The sequence below is a fragment of the Sus scrofa genome, chromosome 9 (assembly GCF_054392235.1).
Source record: "Sus scrofa isolate SSC_HxYL_T2T_F1_AM1 chromosome 9, Sscrofa_HxYL_maternal_Yorkshire_Landrace_v2.0, whole genome shotgun sequence".
In the NCBI taxonomy this organism is placed as follows: Eukaryota; Metazoa; Chordata; class Mammalia; order Artiodactyla; family Suidae; genus Sus; species Sus scrofa.
Genome location: NC_139391.1, coordinates 12,498,107 through 12,515,284, shown reverse-complemented (window position 1 = coordinate 12,515,284; position 17,178 = coordinate 12,498,107). Strand labels below are relative to the sequence as shown.

The following is a 17,178-nucleotide window of genomic DNA, read 5'->3' as shown; positions in this document are numbered from 1 at the left end:
CAGATGGTTTCTGGGCAAAATCAGAGTTTTCTTCACTTTTTAAAAAAAATTTTATTATAGTTGATTTACAGGTTCTGTCAATTTCTGCTGTACAGCAGAGTGACCCAGTTACACATATATATACATTCTTTTTTTCACATTATCCTCCATCATGTTCCATTACAAGTGATTAGATATAGTTCCCTGTGCTCTACAGCAGGGTCTCATTGCTTATCCACTCCAAAGGCAATAGTTTGAATCTATTAACCGCAAAGTCTAGTCCATCCCACCCCCACCTCCTGTTTTTAAAGTTTATTGAAGTAGAGTTGATTTACAGTGTTGTGATAACTTCTGCTGTACATCAGTGATTCAGTTATACGTATGCACATACCCATTCTTTCTCAGATTCTCTTCCCAAATAGCTTATCACAGAATATTGAGTTCCATCTCTCATCTCTTGAGTCCCACTTGTTAAAAATGAAATGCCTCAGAGTTCCCTTCGTGGCTCAGTGGTTAACAAATCCGACTAGGAACCGTGAGGTTGAGGGTTCAATCCCTGGCCTTGCTCAGTGGGTTAAGGATCTGGCGTTGCCGTGAGCTGTGGCGTAAGCCAGCCACAACAGCTCCGATTAGACCCCTAGCCTGGGAACCTCCATATGCCGCAGGTACGGCCCTGGAAAAGACAAAAAAAAAAAAAAAAAGCCTGAAAAATACTTTAGAAGCTAATAAATTGTATGTACAAATACAAGGTATTTTATTGCTATTGTAATAAAGAGGTTTATAGGTCACCTGTGCTCAGCAAATATAAGAGGATGAGCCACTTAGTGTCCAGGGACTCTGCTGCTCCTTAGTTCTGGGCAGGCTAGAGCAAATACAAGGTGAGAGTGGGAGAAAACAACTCACCAATAGTAACAGCTCTCACATCCTAAATGCTTTTGATTCATCAAATTTAATTTTTGTAACTTTATGAGGTCGGTAATACCATCTCATCTTATAGACGAGAAAATTCACTACGAGTTAAATAAAATCACAGTGAATGACTGCCAAGAGGAGGCATGTGACTTCAGTTAGTCAGGTGCTATAACTTCTCTTTCTACGGTACCCCACTGGCCAGGTAACATCTGGTCCCTCCTGAATCCCTGCCTACCACCCCCAAGTGGGTAAGAGAGTTGTGAATTACAATAAGCATTCTAAAGGCGACCCATGGGTCCATGGATTGGTTCTCAGAGGAAGGGAAGGAAGCATTCCCAACAGCACTTGCAGCTGCAGGTCCAGTTCTTTCTGGTCTTTTCCTCCAGCTAGCAAACTGCTCCATGTCCAAATCACAGAGTCTGCCTTCCGTCGTGTAGAGTAAGCTGTAGAGTGCAGAAATTAAAAAAAAAAAAAGTCAGTATAAGGTCACATCATTAAGGTACCGTCACATCCCTATTGAGGTAGGAAAAATACTGAAAAATCTCAATGGTGCTGCTATAGGAAAACGCTGGTGGCGTTACAGAGCTGAAAGAAGGATCCAGTTGTCTGAGCTGCAGTCTCTCATCCAATTTCATCTCCACATTTTACAAGCAGGAAAGCTGCACAGAAAAATGAAACAGGTAGTCCAGGAACAGACAGTGGTCAGTGCAGAGCCAGGACAAGAGGCCAGATATTTTTTTAATCTCTATATAGCTGCCGCAAAAAAAAAAAAAAACGGTTAGGGTGTGTTGAAGAGTTACCATGTAGAATGGGCTGCTCATGTCTTTGAAAATAGTTCAGCTGGTCAAGGAAAGGGGTTTCTACCTGCTCTGCCATCTCCAAGTGCCATCTCCAGCCCAGGCTGCAAGAACTGTAAGGTGCTAAGGAAGCCCACTAGTGTAGAGGAAAGGAACCAGAGATGAGTTGGGCTACGGACCATTCACATCTTGGCCTTGCCATTTCCAGAGTAAACCTGGACTCATTTTACTCCTCAGATTTCCAGGTTTTTCATCTGTAAAAGGGGATTGTAATTCTATTAGATAATGGATAATGCAAGTGATTTTAAACTATGAAAACTATTCAAGTGCCAATTGTTGGAGGGGTTGTTTTTTGCTTTGTTTCATTTTGTTTTGTTTTTGTCTTTTTAGGTCCATACCTGCAGCACGGCAAATAGAAGTTCCCAGGCTAGGGGTCGAATCAGAGCCGAGCCGCTGGCCTGTGCCATAGCCTCAGCCACAGCAATGCCAGATCTGAGCCGTGTCTGTGACCTACAGCACAGCTCACGGCAACACCAGATCTTTAACCCACTGATCGAGGCCAGGGATCTAACTGGCATCTTCATGGATACTAGTTGGGTTCGTTACCACTGAGCCACAAGAGGGAGTCCCCAAGGATCAATTGTTTTTGCTATTACTGTTATTCAGTGAAGAAACAAACCCTGAGAAGTGAGGTGGCTAAATCAAGGCATCACAGCTCATTAGTGGTGGAATCAGGACGTGAACCCAGAGCTCGTAACCCAGCCCGATTACATTCAAGAACCACCTCTGAAAGGCCATCCAAGGAGCCCTCAGGGGACAAGGAAGCAGGATTGAAGTTGGTGGTTTGGGATTGAGTTTGAGGTAGGGGAGGGAATAACGGCTGAGAAAATACCTGACGTGGAGCTCTCTATAAGCTGTGTGTTCAGGGTCCATGTGTGTTCCCACCATTACAGAGTGGCCTCTGGAAGGTCATGAAGGTAACACAGTATGGCCCAGAATGAGTCAGGGAAAGAGCAGCCAGCTCAAAGTTGGGGTCAGTCTTACTTTGTCCCCTTAACTATGTGACTTTGGGTGAGTCATTTCTTCTCTCTGGATTTAATTTCCTTCCAAATAAAATGAAGATAAAAATCCTGCCTCACATGCCTGCATCAGGTGATTTGAAGATTCTCATGAACACAAACATGGTTTATCACTCGTGAAGCCAGTTTATGGGAGCAGGACTGGCAGGTGGCCCAGGATAAAAACAGGCAGGTGTCCTGGCCAAGGTTCCCCCAATCTTTACCCAGGACTGACCCACCCAAGACTGTCCCAGGCCGTCTTTTCACCTACCCTGTGCTAACACCTGCTAGTCTGGCTTCCTGCTCAGCTGCACCTGACAACCCAGTCCTATGCTCAGATTCCAACACAGGCGTATGTCCTCACAACTGGCCTTCCCAGTGGGCATGCTTCCACACTGGTGTGTCTGGAACGACTTAGAGTGCCAACATCACAGTCCTTCAGCTTTCTGTGTGGCTGGCTGCAACTTGGGATGGCCGGAGTGCCCCTGCTTGTAGGGCTGCTGTGAGCAGCCTCACTATGAACCCCCTTGTGCCATATAAATATAATTTTCAAAGTCCCATGACTTGAAAAAAAAGTTGGCAAGCAGAGCCACACACACGTAGAATTCACAACGCACACCTGAGTAGGTATATGCCTTGGGAAAATTTCTTCATTTATAAAATAGAAATAATAAAACCCAACTTCATAGAATTACTGTGAAGATTAAGTGAGATAATTCTATGTCAAGCACTTAGGGGCTGTGCTGGCATTTATGTGCTCAAATAAAAGCTATTATTGAGAGTTCCCTGGTAGCTTAGCAGGTTAAGGATCCAGTGTTGTTACTGCTGTGGCTCGGTTCACTGCTGTAAAACTTGTTGGATCCCTGACTCAGGAACTTCCTCATGCCAAGCGTGCGACCCAAAAAAAAAAAAAAAAAAAAAAAATAGCTATCATTAATATATGACATCAGGGTTCTCATTTTAGGACTCATCAAAGATGGACCATGATAGAGGGCATATCCCTCAAAATTATATATAAAATTACGTGTCTATATACTTGGATTCTGGGGAAAGACCCCATAGCTTTAATTAGATTCTTTTTTTCTCTCTCTCTCTGCCTTTTCTAGGGCCGTTCCTGTGGCATATGGGGGTTCCCAGGCTAGGGGTCGAATCAGAACTGTAGCCGCCGGCCTACACCAGAGCCACAGCAACGCAGGATCCGAGCTGCGTCTGCAACCTACACCACAGCTCACGGGAACGGCGGATCGTTAACCCACTGAGCAAGGACAGGGACCGAACCCGCAACCTCATGGTTCCTAGTCGGATTCGTTAACCACTGAGCCACAACAGGAACTCCAAGATTCTTTTTTTTTTTTTTTGGCTTTTTATTTTTTATTTATTTGTGTGTGTGTGTGTGTGTGTGTGTGTGTGTGTGTGTGTGTCTTTAGGGCCACACCTGCAGCATATGAAAGTTCCTGGGCTAAGGGTCAAATAGGAGCTGCAGCTGCTAGCCTACAGCACAGCCACAGCAACTCAGGATCCGAGTGGTGTCGGCAACTCACACCACAGTTTCCATCAACGCCGGATCCTTAACCCACCGAGCGAGGCCAGGGATTGGACCCACATCCGCATGGATACTAGTCAGGTTTGTTACCACTGAGCCACGGCAGGAACACCTAATTAGAGTCTTAAAGAAATTGACAGTGAAAACACACTTGTTTAGTTCATATAGCGCCACATATTCATACTTACTAATAAATGCACAAACACATAGAGTGTACCTAAAGTGTGCACTCACCAACCACTTTTCCTTATGTTTCCACAATTCACCATCCCTACTCAGCATTTCTGGGTTGGAAGGATAATAAGGCAGGCCTGGCCTTAGGCCATCCCAGGTTGTGGTCTTGGGAGCCCAAAGTGAGGGTGACTTTGTCTGAGAGCCAGGCTCTCCCTCTGCCTTGGGGTTCACCACTGCTCCCTCTCCTCCCCTGGAACGTCCCCCAGGGGACTCTGACACCCACAAGCATGGCCACCGTTACCTTGCCTAGAGTCCGAGGCTACATGGCCTGTCCCATTATCTCCAGGTATTTCCTCGTCACCTCCTCAGCTTTCAGGGTAAGATGGGTAAGAATGTGATGAAGGCTGGAGAAATGCAGGTGGAACTGGGCTTCTAGGTCCAGCTGCCCCAAGAGCCTCTCCTCCCTGGTCTCTTCAGTCTCTGCAGCTTCATTCTCAGCCCCATCGTTTTTGCCATCCGCCACCTTGGCCTGCCACTCCTCCCGGGGCAGCAGCCCATGGTCCACAGCCACACGGATGGCCTTGAGCATGGTGAAGTAGTTGTAGAAATCGGGGGCCCCCGACTGGGCCTGGCACCCATGTGCACTCAGCTGCACATCCCGCAGCAGGCTGGGGATCATCACCACCTGCTCCATGTTGCGAGCCACGGCCAGGTACCGGTCCATGACGGTCAGCAGGCAGTTCTTGGGGTAGCGCTTGGCCAGCACCTGCATGGTGGCTTTCTCGTCCATGCCGAGTCCGGCAGAGTGCCCCAGCACAATTTCCACGCTGCTATTTTTATGTCTGGATCTGCAGCAGTTTGACAGGATGTCAAGGCCCAGCCCGTGGGTCAACACAGCCCTCTTTTCAGCCAATCCCAGGGCTTGGGTCCCCACGTCGGTATCAGGCGATCTGTCTGCCCAGGGACAGGACTGCCAGACTTCTGTCTGTCATTTCGGGACGCTACCTTGGCCTCAGCCAAAGCCTGGCTCCTCATTCATCAGCTCCTGGGGCCAGTTCTGGGGCAGCCTTTCCCTTTGGCAACTGGTGCACTTGACCTCAGGGCAGTAATTCATTCTTTCAAGTCATCCGAGACCAAAGCTGCCCCTTGGTTTTCTGTGTCCTAATGTGCAACTCGTTTCATCAACCTCGGCTGTGAAATGAATAAGGGAGAAGGGTCATGCAATGAAATGGTTTGGTGTGGAGGAAAGATCGCTGAAAAGGCAACCCGAAGCCCAGTTCTGCAATTTCCCAGCTGTGCGTAGTCATTGTTCGCTGGCTGACACTTAACGAGGCACCTACCGCACAGCAAGTTCTATACGAAGCTCTCTCACCTCAGCTCTACGATGACTGCTTTCACATGCCTCTTTTTCTGATGCGGAAACTGAGGCGCAGACAGCTAAAGTAACCTGCCTGTGGTGCCACTGGGGCTGGGATTCCAGCTTGGGACCTCCTCTCCCATCTCCAGTCAGAGCCCCGGAAGGATGTATCCGGATGCACAAGTTATACAAGTTAAAGGGACCCACATCCTTATCTGTAGGAGTTCCTGTCGTGGCACAGTGGAAACAAATCCAACTAGGAACCATGAGGTTGAGGGTTCGATCCCTGGGATCACTCAGCGGTTTAAGGATCTGGTGTTGCTCTGAGCTGTGGTGTAGGTCGCAGAAGCGGCTCAGATCTAGTGTTGCTGTGGCTGTGGTGTAGGCTGGCAGCTACAGCTCTGATTAGACCCCTAGCCTGGGAATCTCCGTATGCCACAGATGCAGCCCTAAAAAAAAAAAAAAAAAAAAAAAATCCTTGTCTGTAAATTTAAGGTGTTGAGAGGATCGAAGAAGACAAAGCTAAAGAAAATGCTTTATGGAGATCCTGTCATGGCTCACTGGATTAAGAACCTGACTAACATCCATGAGGATGCCGCTTCAATCCCAGGTTGCCCTCTGTAGGTTAAGAATCCCGAGTTTGGAGTTCCCTTCGTGGCGCAGTGGTTAACGAATCCGACTAGGAACCATGAGGTTGCGGGTTCGGTCCCTGCCCTTGCTCAGTGGGTTAACGATCCGGCGTTGCCGTGAGCTGTGGTGTAGGTTGCAGATGCGGCTCGGATCCCGCGTTGCTGTGGCTCTGGCATAGGCCGGTGGCTACAGCTCCGATTCAACCCCTAGCCTGGGAATCTCCATATGCCGCGGGAGCGGCCCAAGAAATAGCAACAACAACAACAACAACAACAAAAAGACAAAAGACAAAAAAAAAAAAAGAATCCCGAGTTTGCATAAGCTGTGGTGTAGGTTGTAGATGCCGCTCAGATCTGGCATGGCTGTGGTGCATGCCGGCAACAGCAGCTCCAATTTGACCCCTAGTCCAGGAACTTCCACATGCCTCAGGTGCAGTCCTAAAAGGAAAAAAATGAAATAAAAATAAACAAAATGCTTCGTAAACCACAAAGCACAGTCTCCAGATGTATTATGCATACGGATTCTAGAGTAATGCTTGGAGTTCCCGTCATGGCTCAGTGGTTAGCGAATCCAACTAGGAACCATGAGGTTGCAGGTTCGATCCCTGGCCTCGCTCAGCAGGTTAAGGCTCTGGCGTTGCCATGAGCTGTGGTGTAGGTTGCAGACGTGGCTCGGATCCCGCCTGGCTGTGGTTCTGGCATAGGCCGGAGGCTACAGCTCCGATTCGACCCCTAGTCTGGGAACCTCCATATGCCTCGGGAGCGGCCCAAGAAAAAGCAAAAAGACAAAAAATAAATAAATAAATAGAGTAATGCCGAGATGCCTCTCAATTCTAGCGTGCAGTACCATGAGCTATAATGTTTCCTCTTTCCTATTGACCTGAGCCTATGGCCAACAGCCTTGGAAAGCAATAATCCTTTGCATTGCCACATTATCAGAGTTGACATTTGCAATATTTATTCATTACTAGGAAATGAGCCCCCAGCAAGAGGCTCAAAGTTGCACAAGTTAGTAGCAGAGTCAAATGAACAAGGCCATCCAAATTCAGGTTCATGCACTTGCAACACAACCTCGGGTAGAAAAAGTTGCTAGATATTTTCTGCCCCAGCATGGGGGGCAAGTGCAGGGGGAGAGGAGGAGGGGGAACATAAGGGAGGTACTTTATCCCACCTAGGCCACCCTCACCCCTACTCCAGGGCAGGAGCCCCCTCTGCACCCTCCTGGCTGGTAATCAGCGCCACTGGCCTCCCACTCCTCTGGCCAGAGCTGTGAGCACGTTCACCTTTGCATTGCACTAGATTCCAATACCCTAGAGCCCCTCCCCCTTTTTTAGATGAAAAGACTCACCTCGCCCCCAAAGTCACAGGCCTTAGCTCTCCTTATATTAGCACAACAGGGGAGTGGGAAAAACCATCTCCCGGCCTTTAACTTGCTCAAGCACACAAGGACCCTCTGAGGCAGAAAAGCATTTGTACCCCCTTTTCAGAGGAGGAAATGGAGACTCAGGAAAGGGGAGGTACGTTCCCCAAGGTCTCAGAAACGACAGGAGGAGGCTCAGCCCAGGCCCTGGGGGAAAGCGACAGGGGTCACTCTCATCAAGTCCCCTTCACGGGCTTGCCAGGCACAGAGCTGCAGATGACCTCGGGTTATTCTGCGTTGGACTGCTGGCCTTGGCTGGCTAGGGCACAGAGGGCAGTCAGGGGCCTGCCGTGAGGACACAGCTTCTGCGTTAACACTTTATTTAACAGAGAGAACGGCCAGCTCTTCCTCCCTCTGGCTGTGAGGCCCTGGGCTAGTTAGTCCTCTGTGAGCCTTCGCTTCCTCCTTGCATTGTGATAATGATAAGAGCAAACACAGATTGAGCTTGCTATTCTAAGCTAATATATGCAAAGTTCTTAGAAGAGAACTCAATCCTCCTAACAAGCCTATGGGGTAGGTAGTCCTTGTTCACAAAGGAAGACATTGAGGCCTAGGAAGGTCAAGTACCTAGCTTTATTCTTTTTTATTTTTATTTTATTTTATTTATTTTTTTTAGGGCCGCACCTGCAGCATATGGAAGTTCCCAGGCTGGGAGTCGAATCGGAGATGCAGCCGCTGGCCTGTGCCTCAGCCACCGCAGCTCAGGATCTGAGCCACATCTGCGACCTATACCACAGCTCACGGCAATGCCGGATCCTTAACCCACTGAGCGGGGGCCAGGGATTGAACCTGCATCCTCATGGAGATTTACCCGATTTACAGTCGGGTTACTCACCACTGGGCCGCAACAGGAATTCCAAGTCCTTAGCCTTTGACAAGGAGGAGCTAGGATGCGTGGTAAATCCTACCAACTGGGAGTTATGAAGATTAGAGAGCATCTTTGTGAAATATCTGGTATATTGCAAGACCTCAGTAAACATGCACTGCCTTTTGGCCACTTCCCCTTCCCCATGCTATGCTCTCAATCCCGCATGTATTCCTTCATTCTAGGACTTGCTATGCACAGTTCTGCTCCTGTTGTTCCCATCCTGGCACCCAGCACGGCAAATGCTGAGTAGATACTGGCCAAAAGATGACCTCTAGGTTCATTTCTTGATACATTCTAGGGTCTTTAGTTGTAATGTCCAGTCACTTTGAAAAATAGGACCCCTGCCTTGGTGGGAAGCAGTAGTGAGGCCCTTGGCACTGCGAGGAGCTCGAGTGGCTTCCGCACAGCAGGTGCTCAGAACCATCTCACAGGAGCTCCCGTTGTGACTCTGCTGGTTACAAACCTGACTGTGGGGACCTCAAGGCTTCCCCAAAGAAATAAAACTCAAAAAGCCTCCAGTAGAGATAAGAATTGCCAGACCCCTATCAGCCAACCTGTCTCACTGTAACTGTTACAGTGTCTCTAAGGACCTCCCCACCCCGGCAACTGGGCCTTCTCTTTCCCGCTCCTTGCTAGGAAAGGTATGTGGCCCACTCCTCACCTCCCCCCTTTGATCAGCCTGGCTTACTCCTTCCTGCCCCCCACTAGAAAAGGTCTGTAACCCACTCCTTACCCTGCCCCTATAGGGGCAACATATGCCCCCAACCAACCAGCAAGTGTATCCAAAGACCCCATCCTTCCGCAACCAATCAGCAGGTCAACAGGTGTATGGCAAGACCCTTCCTTGCACTCCTGCGTCTTTGGGCTATAAAAACAGACACGACCATGACCCTGCACCCAGAGTCGGCCCTCCCTGATTATCAGGAAATCGACCCCCTGTGTTAACAGTGTCTCTTGCCTCAATAGACTTGTCTTTTCTTCACCTTGGTTTAATCTGGAAAATTCTTTTTCCACCCGCGTGCACGTGCAGAGACCACAACACATCTCATGGGCAAGCCCTAAGGTAAAGCTCTTTTCCAGAATTTCTCCTCAAGGAAGCGGGGGGTGCCATACACCTGTCCTGACAGCCTTCATCATCCACAAGGCTTTCCCAATACACACTGCAAACAAAACTGTTAGCGACATATTAGCCCCATATTATCTCTGCCAGACATCTGTGGAGAGAATTTGCATAAAATTCTTTCCTAAACTAGGAGTGGAAAAGAGCAGTTTCCAAACGAATAAAGTAAAAGAATTTAATGTTGAGATTAATTAATTAAATGTTTGATTCATCTACTTTCAGTCCTAAAACATTTTGGTTTTGATTTTTACCAGGGAAAAGTTCTTAAAAAATTCTCCTCGGGAAAATGGGGCTTCCCTTGGAGTGGAACATCCAGGATGGCAGAGCAGTGGGTTTCGTGGCTTGGGTTCTGGGGCTGCTTCCAGGCACAGTTGTGACCCAGATTCCTGGGCTCCAGTGTCCATGACTGTAAAGTGAGGGGTTTGGAGAGCTCTGAGATCTTCCAGCCCTGGTTGTATAACCCCTTCTGAATCCATATCTGGGTCACTAAGGTTATCACCCTGCTTTGGTTCTTGCTCTGTTTTGTTTTTTTCCGGTCATGTCCACAGCATGTTAGTTCCTGGGCCAGGGATCCAACCCCCACCACAGCAGTGGCCCAAGCCACTGCAGTGACAACACCAGATCCTTAACCCCCTGTGCCACAAGGGAACTCCTACCCCACTTCAGTTTTCACATTTTCAACCCAGCCCAGGGTCACCGGCTCAGACGTGCAAAATATGATGTTTTGCCTACAGACAGGGTGGGAGACCTGACCCGGTAAGGAGGGCAGGTCAGGAATGCCCAATAAGCAGTGGCCTCCTTCCTCTTTTACCTCCCTTTCCCCATTTATTCAACAAAGAGCTAATCTTTGTTAAGTCCTCTCCAGCTCAAACTTTGGGGGACCTCCATCTGAGCACATGGTCCCCGTGCCCTGCTGTCATTCTGCCTCTGTGTGTATATCCCATCTCCAGCCAGTCTATTCCCAGACACACTTCTGAACCTGGCCCCCAGGGATTGAACCAGTGCTGCCTAGTGAGTGAGTGAATTGGGAGTTGGGGAATCAATGATTGGGTGAGTGAATGAGTGCAGAATGGACAGAGGAGCCCTGCAAAGGAGGGGCAGGAGGGTTTTCATGGCCAGGGTCATCCAGTCAGCAGGCCACAGGCCAAGGCTGCCTCTGATAGGGATGGAACAGGCACAGGTAGTTGTAGAGGGACCAAAAGACAAAATGGGAAACCTAGGGGACGTTGGGAGACCACCGTAACTTCGAGAAAGCCGTCAGAACAAGGCAGGCTTGCTTGACTAGAGGAGATGGGTGGGGAATCTGCCTGCATTCAGATTCAGACCAAGGGCGTTCCCGCTGTGGCTCAGCAGAAACGAATCTGACCAGCATCCATGAGAACACAGGTTCAATCCCTGGCCTTGCTCAGAGGGTTAAGGATCCTGCGTTGCCATGAGCTGTGGTGTAGGTCACAGATGTGGCTTGGATCTGGCGTGGCTGTGGCTGTGGCATAGGCCAGTGGCTACAGCTCCGATTAGACCCCCCAGCCTGGGAACTTCTATATGCCGAGGGTGCAGCCCTAAAAAGACCAAAAAAATAAAAATAAAAAAATTCAGACCAAGGGCAGAAGTTTGAGGACCACCCTTATGCTGATTTGAATACACCCTTTACCGGATACTAAGGAGAAGCTCCCACTCCCGGGAAGGAAGAGGCGGGCTTTTCCAACCCCCACTCCCCTTGGAGGATAAAACTGCAGCCCACCTGGATCTCGGGGCAGATCCTCCTTGCCTGCCCCCTGGCATGTCTCACAAATGCCCTAGCCTAATATATCTATTTCTTGCCTATCACTTTATCTCTCGCTGAACTCCTTCTGTGCGGACCGAACCTCAGGGAGTCCAGACACAGGGTGAGTGATTCTTATTTAAAATGGTGGGTTCAAGTCCCGGCACAGGGGTTCGAGTCCCAGTTCGTGTTCTGGCTGGATTCAGTTTGTGTTCTGGCTGGATTCACGCTGTTAGTGCTGCCAGTTTCACCTCCCGCCCACCTTGCAGATAAAGAGCCCTGGATAAGATGTTGCTGAATCAGCAGATGCCAGCAGGCTCCAATTATTAGGGATCTAAGGGGTTGGGCTGGGTCCGGACAAGCACTAGGGATGGTGAGAGGAGGGAGGCAGGAAAGAAAGGGTGTGGGGTCTTCTCAGGGGATGTATTGGGGCAGGAGAGGTGGCTCTTGGTCGGGAGGGCCCCCGGACTCAGGTGTCTCTGCTCTTAAAACGCCAGGACTCGGGTTTGGAGGGAGGTTATCTTGTCCAGCTGGGCCGTGAGGGTAGTGAGGGTTGGGACATGGCAATGGATGGGAGGGAAGTAGCAGAAGCAGGGCTAGACCTCAAGCCTCATCCAGTTTCCCCAGTCTTTCATCCCGCCCTCAGATGGGGAAACTGGGGCTGAGTGAGGCACTCTACTGGGATGGCCTCTGCAGAGCTGCCTGTGGCCTCACCCTCAGGGTGTCTGAATGCCCCAAGTTGGAAACACTGAACTGACCCCAGATGAAATGGTGTCAAGGCCCCAGGCCAGCAATATCACGTGAAGGTGGTGCAAGGGGTGAGCTGATCAAGTCATGCCCTGGGGCAGCCTGGCTCCAAGTAACCCTGGCCGGGCTTGAGCCCAGGCAGATACAGAATGGACTCAGACCAAGACTGCGACAAGTTTTCTAGTTTTAAAAAGGATGGACGTACACACACACACACCCCACTTGATGTCCAATGACTTCAGGCTGTTTGTCACGCCAGTCCTGACCTACTGGGGAACACAGGGGGTCAAGAGTCAGGAGCCATTCCAGCCCCTGCGCAGTCACGGAGCCCCGCTGCAGGCTTCCACCACCAGCTGTTTCACAAGGAGTCAGAACACAATTGAGCAAGCTCCCTGACCTCCAGAACCTGACCCCTTCTGTCCCTGTCTGTGCTGTGTGGGACCCGGGGATATAACAGGGCATGAGGCAGGCAAGATGCCCCACTCAGTTTATATCCAGTGAGAAGAAAGCTCCAATGAACATATACAAGGATAAATACGAAAATATTGAAACCAAGCAGGACGCTCTGGGTTTCTGGGCACACAAGCCTTTCTGTGTCCCCCATTTCTTGTTTTTTTAGGGAATAACCTCCAGGACTTTCCCTGGGTACCAAAGGGCAGGTTCAAACTGTTGCTAATCTGGGAAGGGAGGGGAGGCAGAGGCCTGAGAGGAGCGATTGAGAAACAACAGTGCAGCTGGGGGGGAAGGGTCCTGGTTTCTGCTCAAGGAATATAGACAACAATATCTTTTTGAGTTCTTCTGCAGAACTAAAACCCCCAACAAATGGAAGATGTTAATGAAGCATTCTTTTTGTTTGTTTGTTTGTTTTTGCCTTTTTGCTTTTTCTAGGGCTGCACCTGCAGCATATGGAGGTTCCCAGGCTAGGGGTCCAACTGGAGCTGTAGCCACCGGCCTACGCCAGAGCCACAGCAACACAGGATCCGAGCCGCGTCTGCAACCCACACCACAACTCACGGCAACGCCGGATCCTTAACCCACTGAGCAAGGCCAGGGATCGAACCCTCAACCTCATGGTTCTTAGTGGGATTCGTTAACCACTGAGCCACTATGGGAACTCCAATGAAGCATTCTTTATTGTGGAAAGAAGATCACCAGACTGTTGGAGGAATTCGGCCTCTGTCTGCCGGTGCCGAATTGAAACACAGAGACAGAGTTTGGGATAAAGGAGAAAAAAAAAATAGCTTTATTTACCAGGCAAATCAGGGTCACAGCAGGCTAATGTCTTAAAGACTGTGCCCCCCCACCGCCACTGGAAAGAATTGCGAGGAGTTTTATGATAAAAAGGAGAAAAAGAGGTTTTCAGATAGGAATCAGGATTGGGACAAACCTGCATTCTTCTTTCTGTGAGGGAGTCTTTTTTTTTTTTTTTGTCTTTTGTCTTTTTGTCTTTTGTTGTTGTTGTTGCTATTTCTTGGGCCGCTCCCACGGCATATGGAGGTTCCCAGGCTAGGGGTTGAATCGGAGCTGTAGCCACCGGCCTACGCCAGAGCCACAGCAACGCGGGATCCGAGCCGCGTCTGCAACCTACACCACAGCTCACGGCAACGCTGGATCGTTAACCCACTGAGCAAGGGCAGGGACCGAACCCGCAACCTCATGGTTCCTAGTCGGATTCGTTAACCACTGCGCCACGACGGGGGGAACTCCATGTGGGGGAGTCTTAGTCATCCAAGCTGGAGTCAGGGGCTCTCAGCCTGATCACGATGGTGGTCTCCTGGGTTGGTGCTGAGAATAACAGCACTCGCGAAAAGGGCGTATTGATCAGAGATTAGAACAAACTAGGAAAGTTCCTGAAAAACGTCATGTGCTAATAATAATCGTTAACCCACAGGCAGTTATGCTCAGGGTGCCTAATCTTTAGTTTACGGGTGATTGTGCTTAGGGTGCAATTAAGTCAGGGAAAAGGACAGGGAGGACTCTAAGCTGTTCAATTTTAAAGTATTCATTTCTAAAAGATTCGTAAGAAATACAACTTTTCCCTTAGGTGTCTAAGATGCCTGATTTATTATGTGTATTCCTTGAGAGGGAACCAGGACTCTGCCCCAAGGCTGTACTATTGTTGCTTGACTGTTCCTCCCTTCCTTGATCAGCAGCCGGCTGAACCTGCCCCTAGGAACTCAGGGAAGGTCATGGCGGCCGAAGGAGGCCCATTTCCCAAGAACAAGAAATGAGTGAGTGTTGTTCTCACTCTCCTCGTTCCAAGACCCCAGTTACCTGGGAACTTCCATATGCCTCCATGTGGCCCTAAAAAGACACACGCAAAAAAATTGTTATAGGTTACACTCCATTTATTTATTTATTGTCCTTTTAGGGCCGCACCCGCAGCATATGGAGGTTCCCAGGCTAGGGGTCAAACAGGAGCTGTAAAAAAAAAAACAAAAACAGGAGCTGTAGCTGCCGACCTATGACAGCAACACTGGATCCTTAACCCACTGAGTGAGGCCAGGGATCAAACCCACAACCTCATGGTTACTAGTTGGGTTCGTTAACCACTGAGCCACAACGAGAACTCCCAGGTTACACACCATTTAAAGTTATTAGAAAATATTGGCTCTCTTCCCTGTGCTGTACAATATATACTTGTAGCTTATTTATTTTATACATAGTAATTTGTATCTCTAATCCCCTTTCTTACCCCTTCCCCTTTCCTCTCCCCACGAGTAATCACTGGTTTGTTCTCTGTATTTGTGAGTCTGTTTGGTTACATTCATGTGTTGGTTTTATTTGTTAGATTCCACATATAAATAATAACGTACAGTATGTGTTTTTCTCTGTTTGACTTATTTCACTAAATATATCCATAATACCCTCCAAGTCCATCCCTGTTATTGGAAACGGCAAATTTCTATTCTTTTTGTGGCTGAGTAGTATTCCTGTGTGTGTGTGTGTGTGTGTGTGTGTGTGTGTGTGTGATCTCACACCTTCTTTATTCATCTGTTGATAGACACTTGGATTGCTTCCCTGTTTTGGCTGTTGAGAATAATGTTGCTATGAACATTGAAGTGCATTTATCTTTTTCTTTCTTTTTTTTCTGGTCTTTTTAGGGACTCACTCACAGCATATGGAGGTTCCAAGGCTAGAGACTGAATCAGAGCTGTAGCTGCTGGCCTACACCACAGCCACAGCAACACTGGATCCAAACTGGGTCTGCAACCTACACCACAGCTCATGGTAATGCCGGATCCTTAACCCACTGAGCAAGGCCCAGGATTGAACCTGCACCCTCATGGATGCTATTCAGATTAGTTTCTGCTGAGCCACAACGGGGACTCCGCATATATTTTTTCTAATTAGTGTTTGTGTTTCTTCAGATATACACCCAAGAGCTGTATGTCCCCTTCTTTTATCTTCAGAGTCAGCAAGACCTTTTCATCCAGCAATCTCTCTGGTTCTCTATCTTCCAGTTAAAAGGATTTTGTCATTATGTTAGGCCCCCTGGATTTTCCAGGATAATCTTTCCACATCTCATTAGCCATCTTAATTCCATACTTAATTCCCTGGCCCAGAACAGTGGGTTAAAGATCTGGCATTACCAAAGCCTCAGAGTAGGTCTCAAGTGTGGCTCAGATTTGATCCCTGGCCTGGGAACTCTATTTGCCATGGGGTAGCCAAAAGAGGAATTTAAAAAAAAAAAAAAAAAAAAAAAAAGATGAGATCCAAAGCCTTATCCTGGCATTCAAGACTTTCTGGCCTTATTCTCTGTTTTCAGGTCAACCAACCTGAGCCCCTCCTCTGGGCCAGGATCTGGGCTGAGAAGGAGAGACACCAGGACACCCAGTTCCAGCCCTCAGGCAGCTCAGAGCCTGACGAGGGAGGAAGGCTGACAACTAAACAGGCCACTTCAACCTAACTGGGTAAGTATCACAAGAGCACAGCAAGAAGGGAGGAGAGGCTGCTGGCAAAGCTTCCTGAAGTAGTAACAGCTGTGTGGAGTTAGCAAGGCAGAGGAAGGTGGAGATAATCTTAAATGCAGGATGCTAAGAGGAAAGTCTTTGTGTCTTTATAGACCTATATTCACGATAACACAGTATATGCAATACATACTACATGTATGTAAATACACTGTACGATACCACAGCATATATGACATATCATTATTTTTTTTTGTCTTTTTAGGGCCGAACCTGCAGCACATGGAGGTTCCAAGACTAGGGGTCGAATCGGAGCTGCAGCCACCAGCCTACGCCACAGCCACAGCAGTGCTGGATCCGAGCCATATCTGCAACTTACACCACAGCTCACGGCAACGCCAGATCCTCAACCCACTGATCGAGGCCAGGGATTGAACCCCCAACCTCATGGTTCCTAGTCGGATTCGTTTCTGCCTCGTCATGACGGGAACTCCTATGTGACATATTAAAGTTAGATATATAGCATACATATTCTCTCTCTATATTAGTATATATAAGCACAATTTTCTTGATTGCATGCATCTATTTATTATTTACTATATATTTATATTTACTAATATAATATGCATCTACATATTTATTTACTGTATGTATATTTATATACAGTAAGTAAAAACTGGAAATGAAAACATGATTTAAGGAGTCTTCTCTGGGAAGGAAGAGGAAAGAGAGGAATATACAGGTACCTTCTATGAGGTCTTATTTCTCAAGTTGAGTGACAGGTACATGGATGTTTACATATTCATTCACTCATATTTTGGAATACACTACTTCGTCCAAAAAAAGAAAAGTGGGAAATGTTTTCCAGGCAGAGGTACCAGCTCGCGCAAATGTCCAGGGA

At 48.3% G+C, this 17,178-nt stretch overlaps 2 protein-coding genes across 2 annotated transcripts in view; one reads left to right on the top strand and one right to left on the bottom strand.

The window, feature by feature from the left end:
- LOC100511652 (glycerophosphodiester phosphodiesterase domain-containing protein 4) overlaps positions 1 to 17,178 on the top strand; it is an 882,168-nt gene that overhangs the window by 59,331 nt on the left and 805,659 nt on the right. The window lies entirely within an intron of this gene.
- THRSP (thyroid hormone responsive) lies at positions 847 to 5,271 on the bottom strand. Its single transcript, NM_001244376.1, is given in 2 exon segments — positions 847 to 1,334; positions 4,765 to 5,271. A coding segment is annotated over 1 exon segment (471 nt). The 5' UTR covers positions 5,254 to 5,271; the 3' UTR covers positions 847 to 1,334; positions 4,765 to 4,782.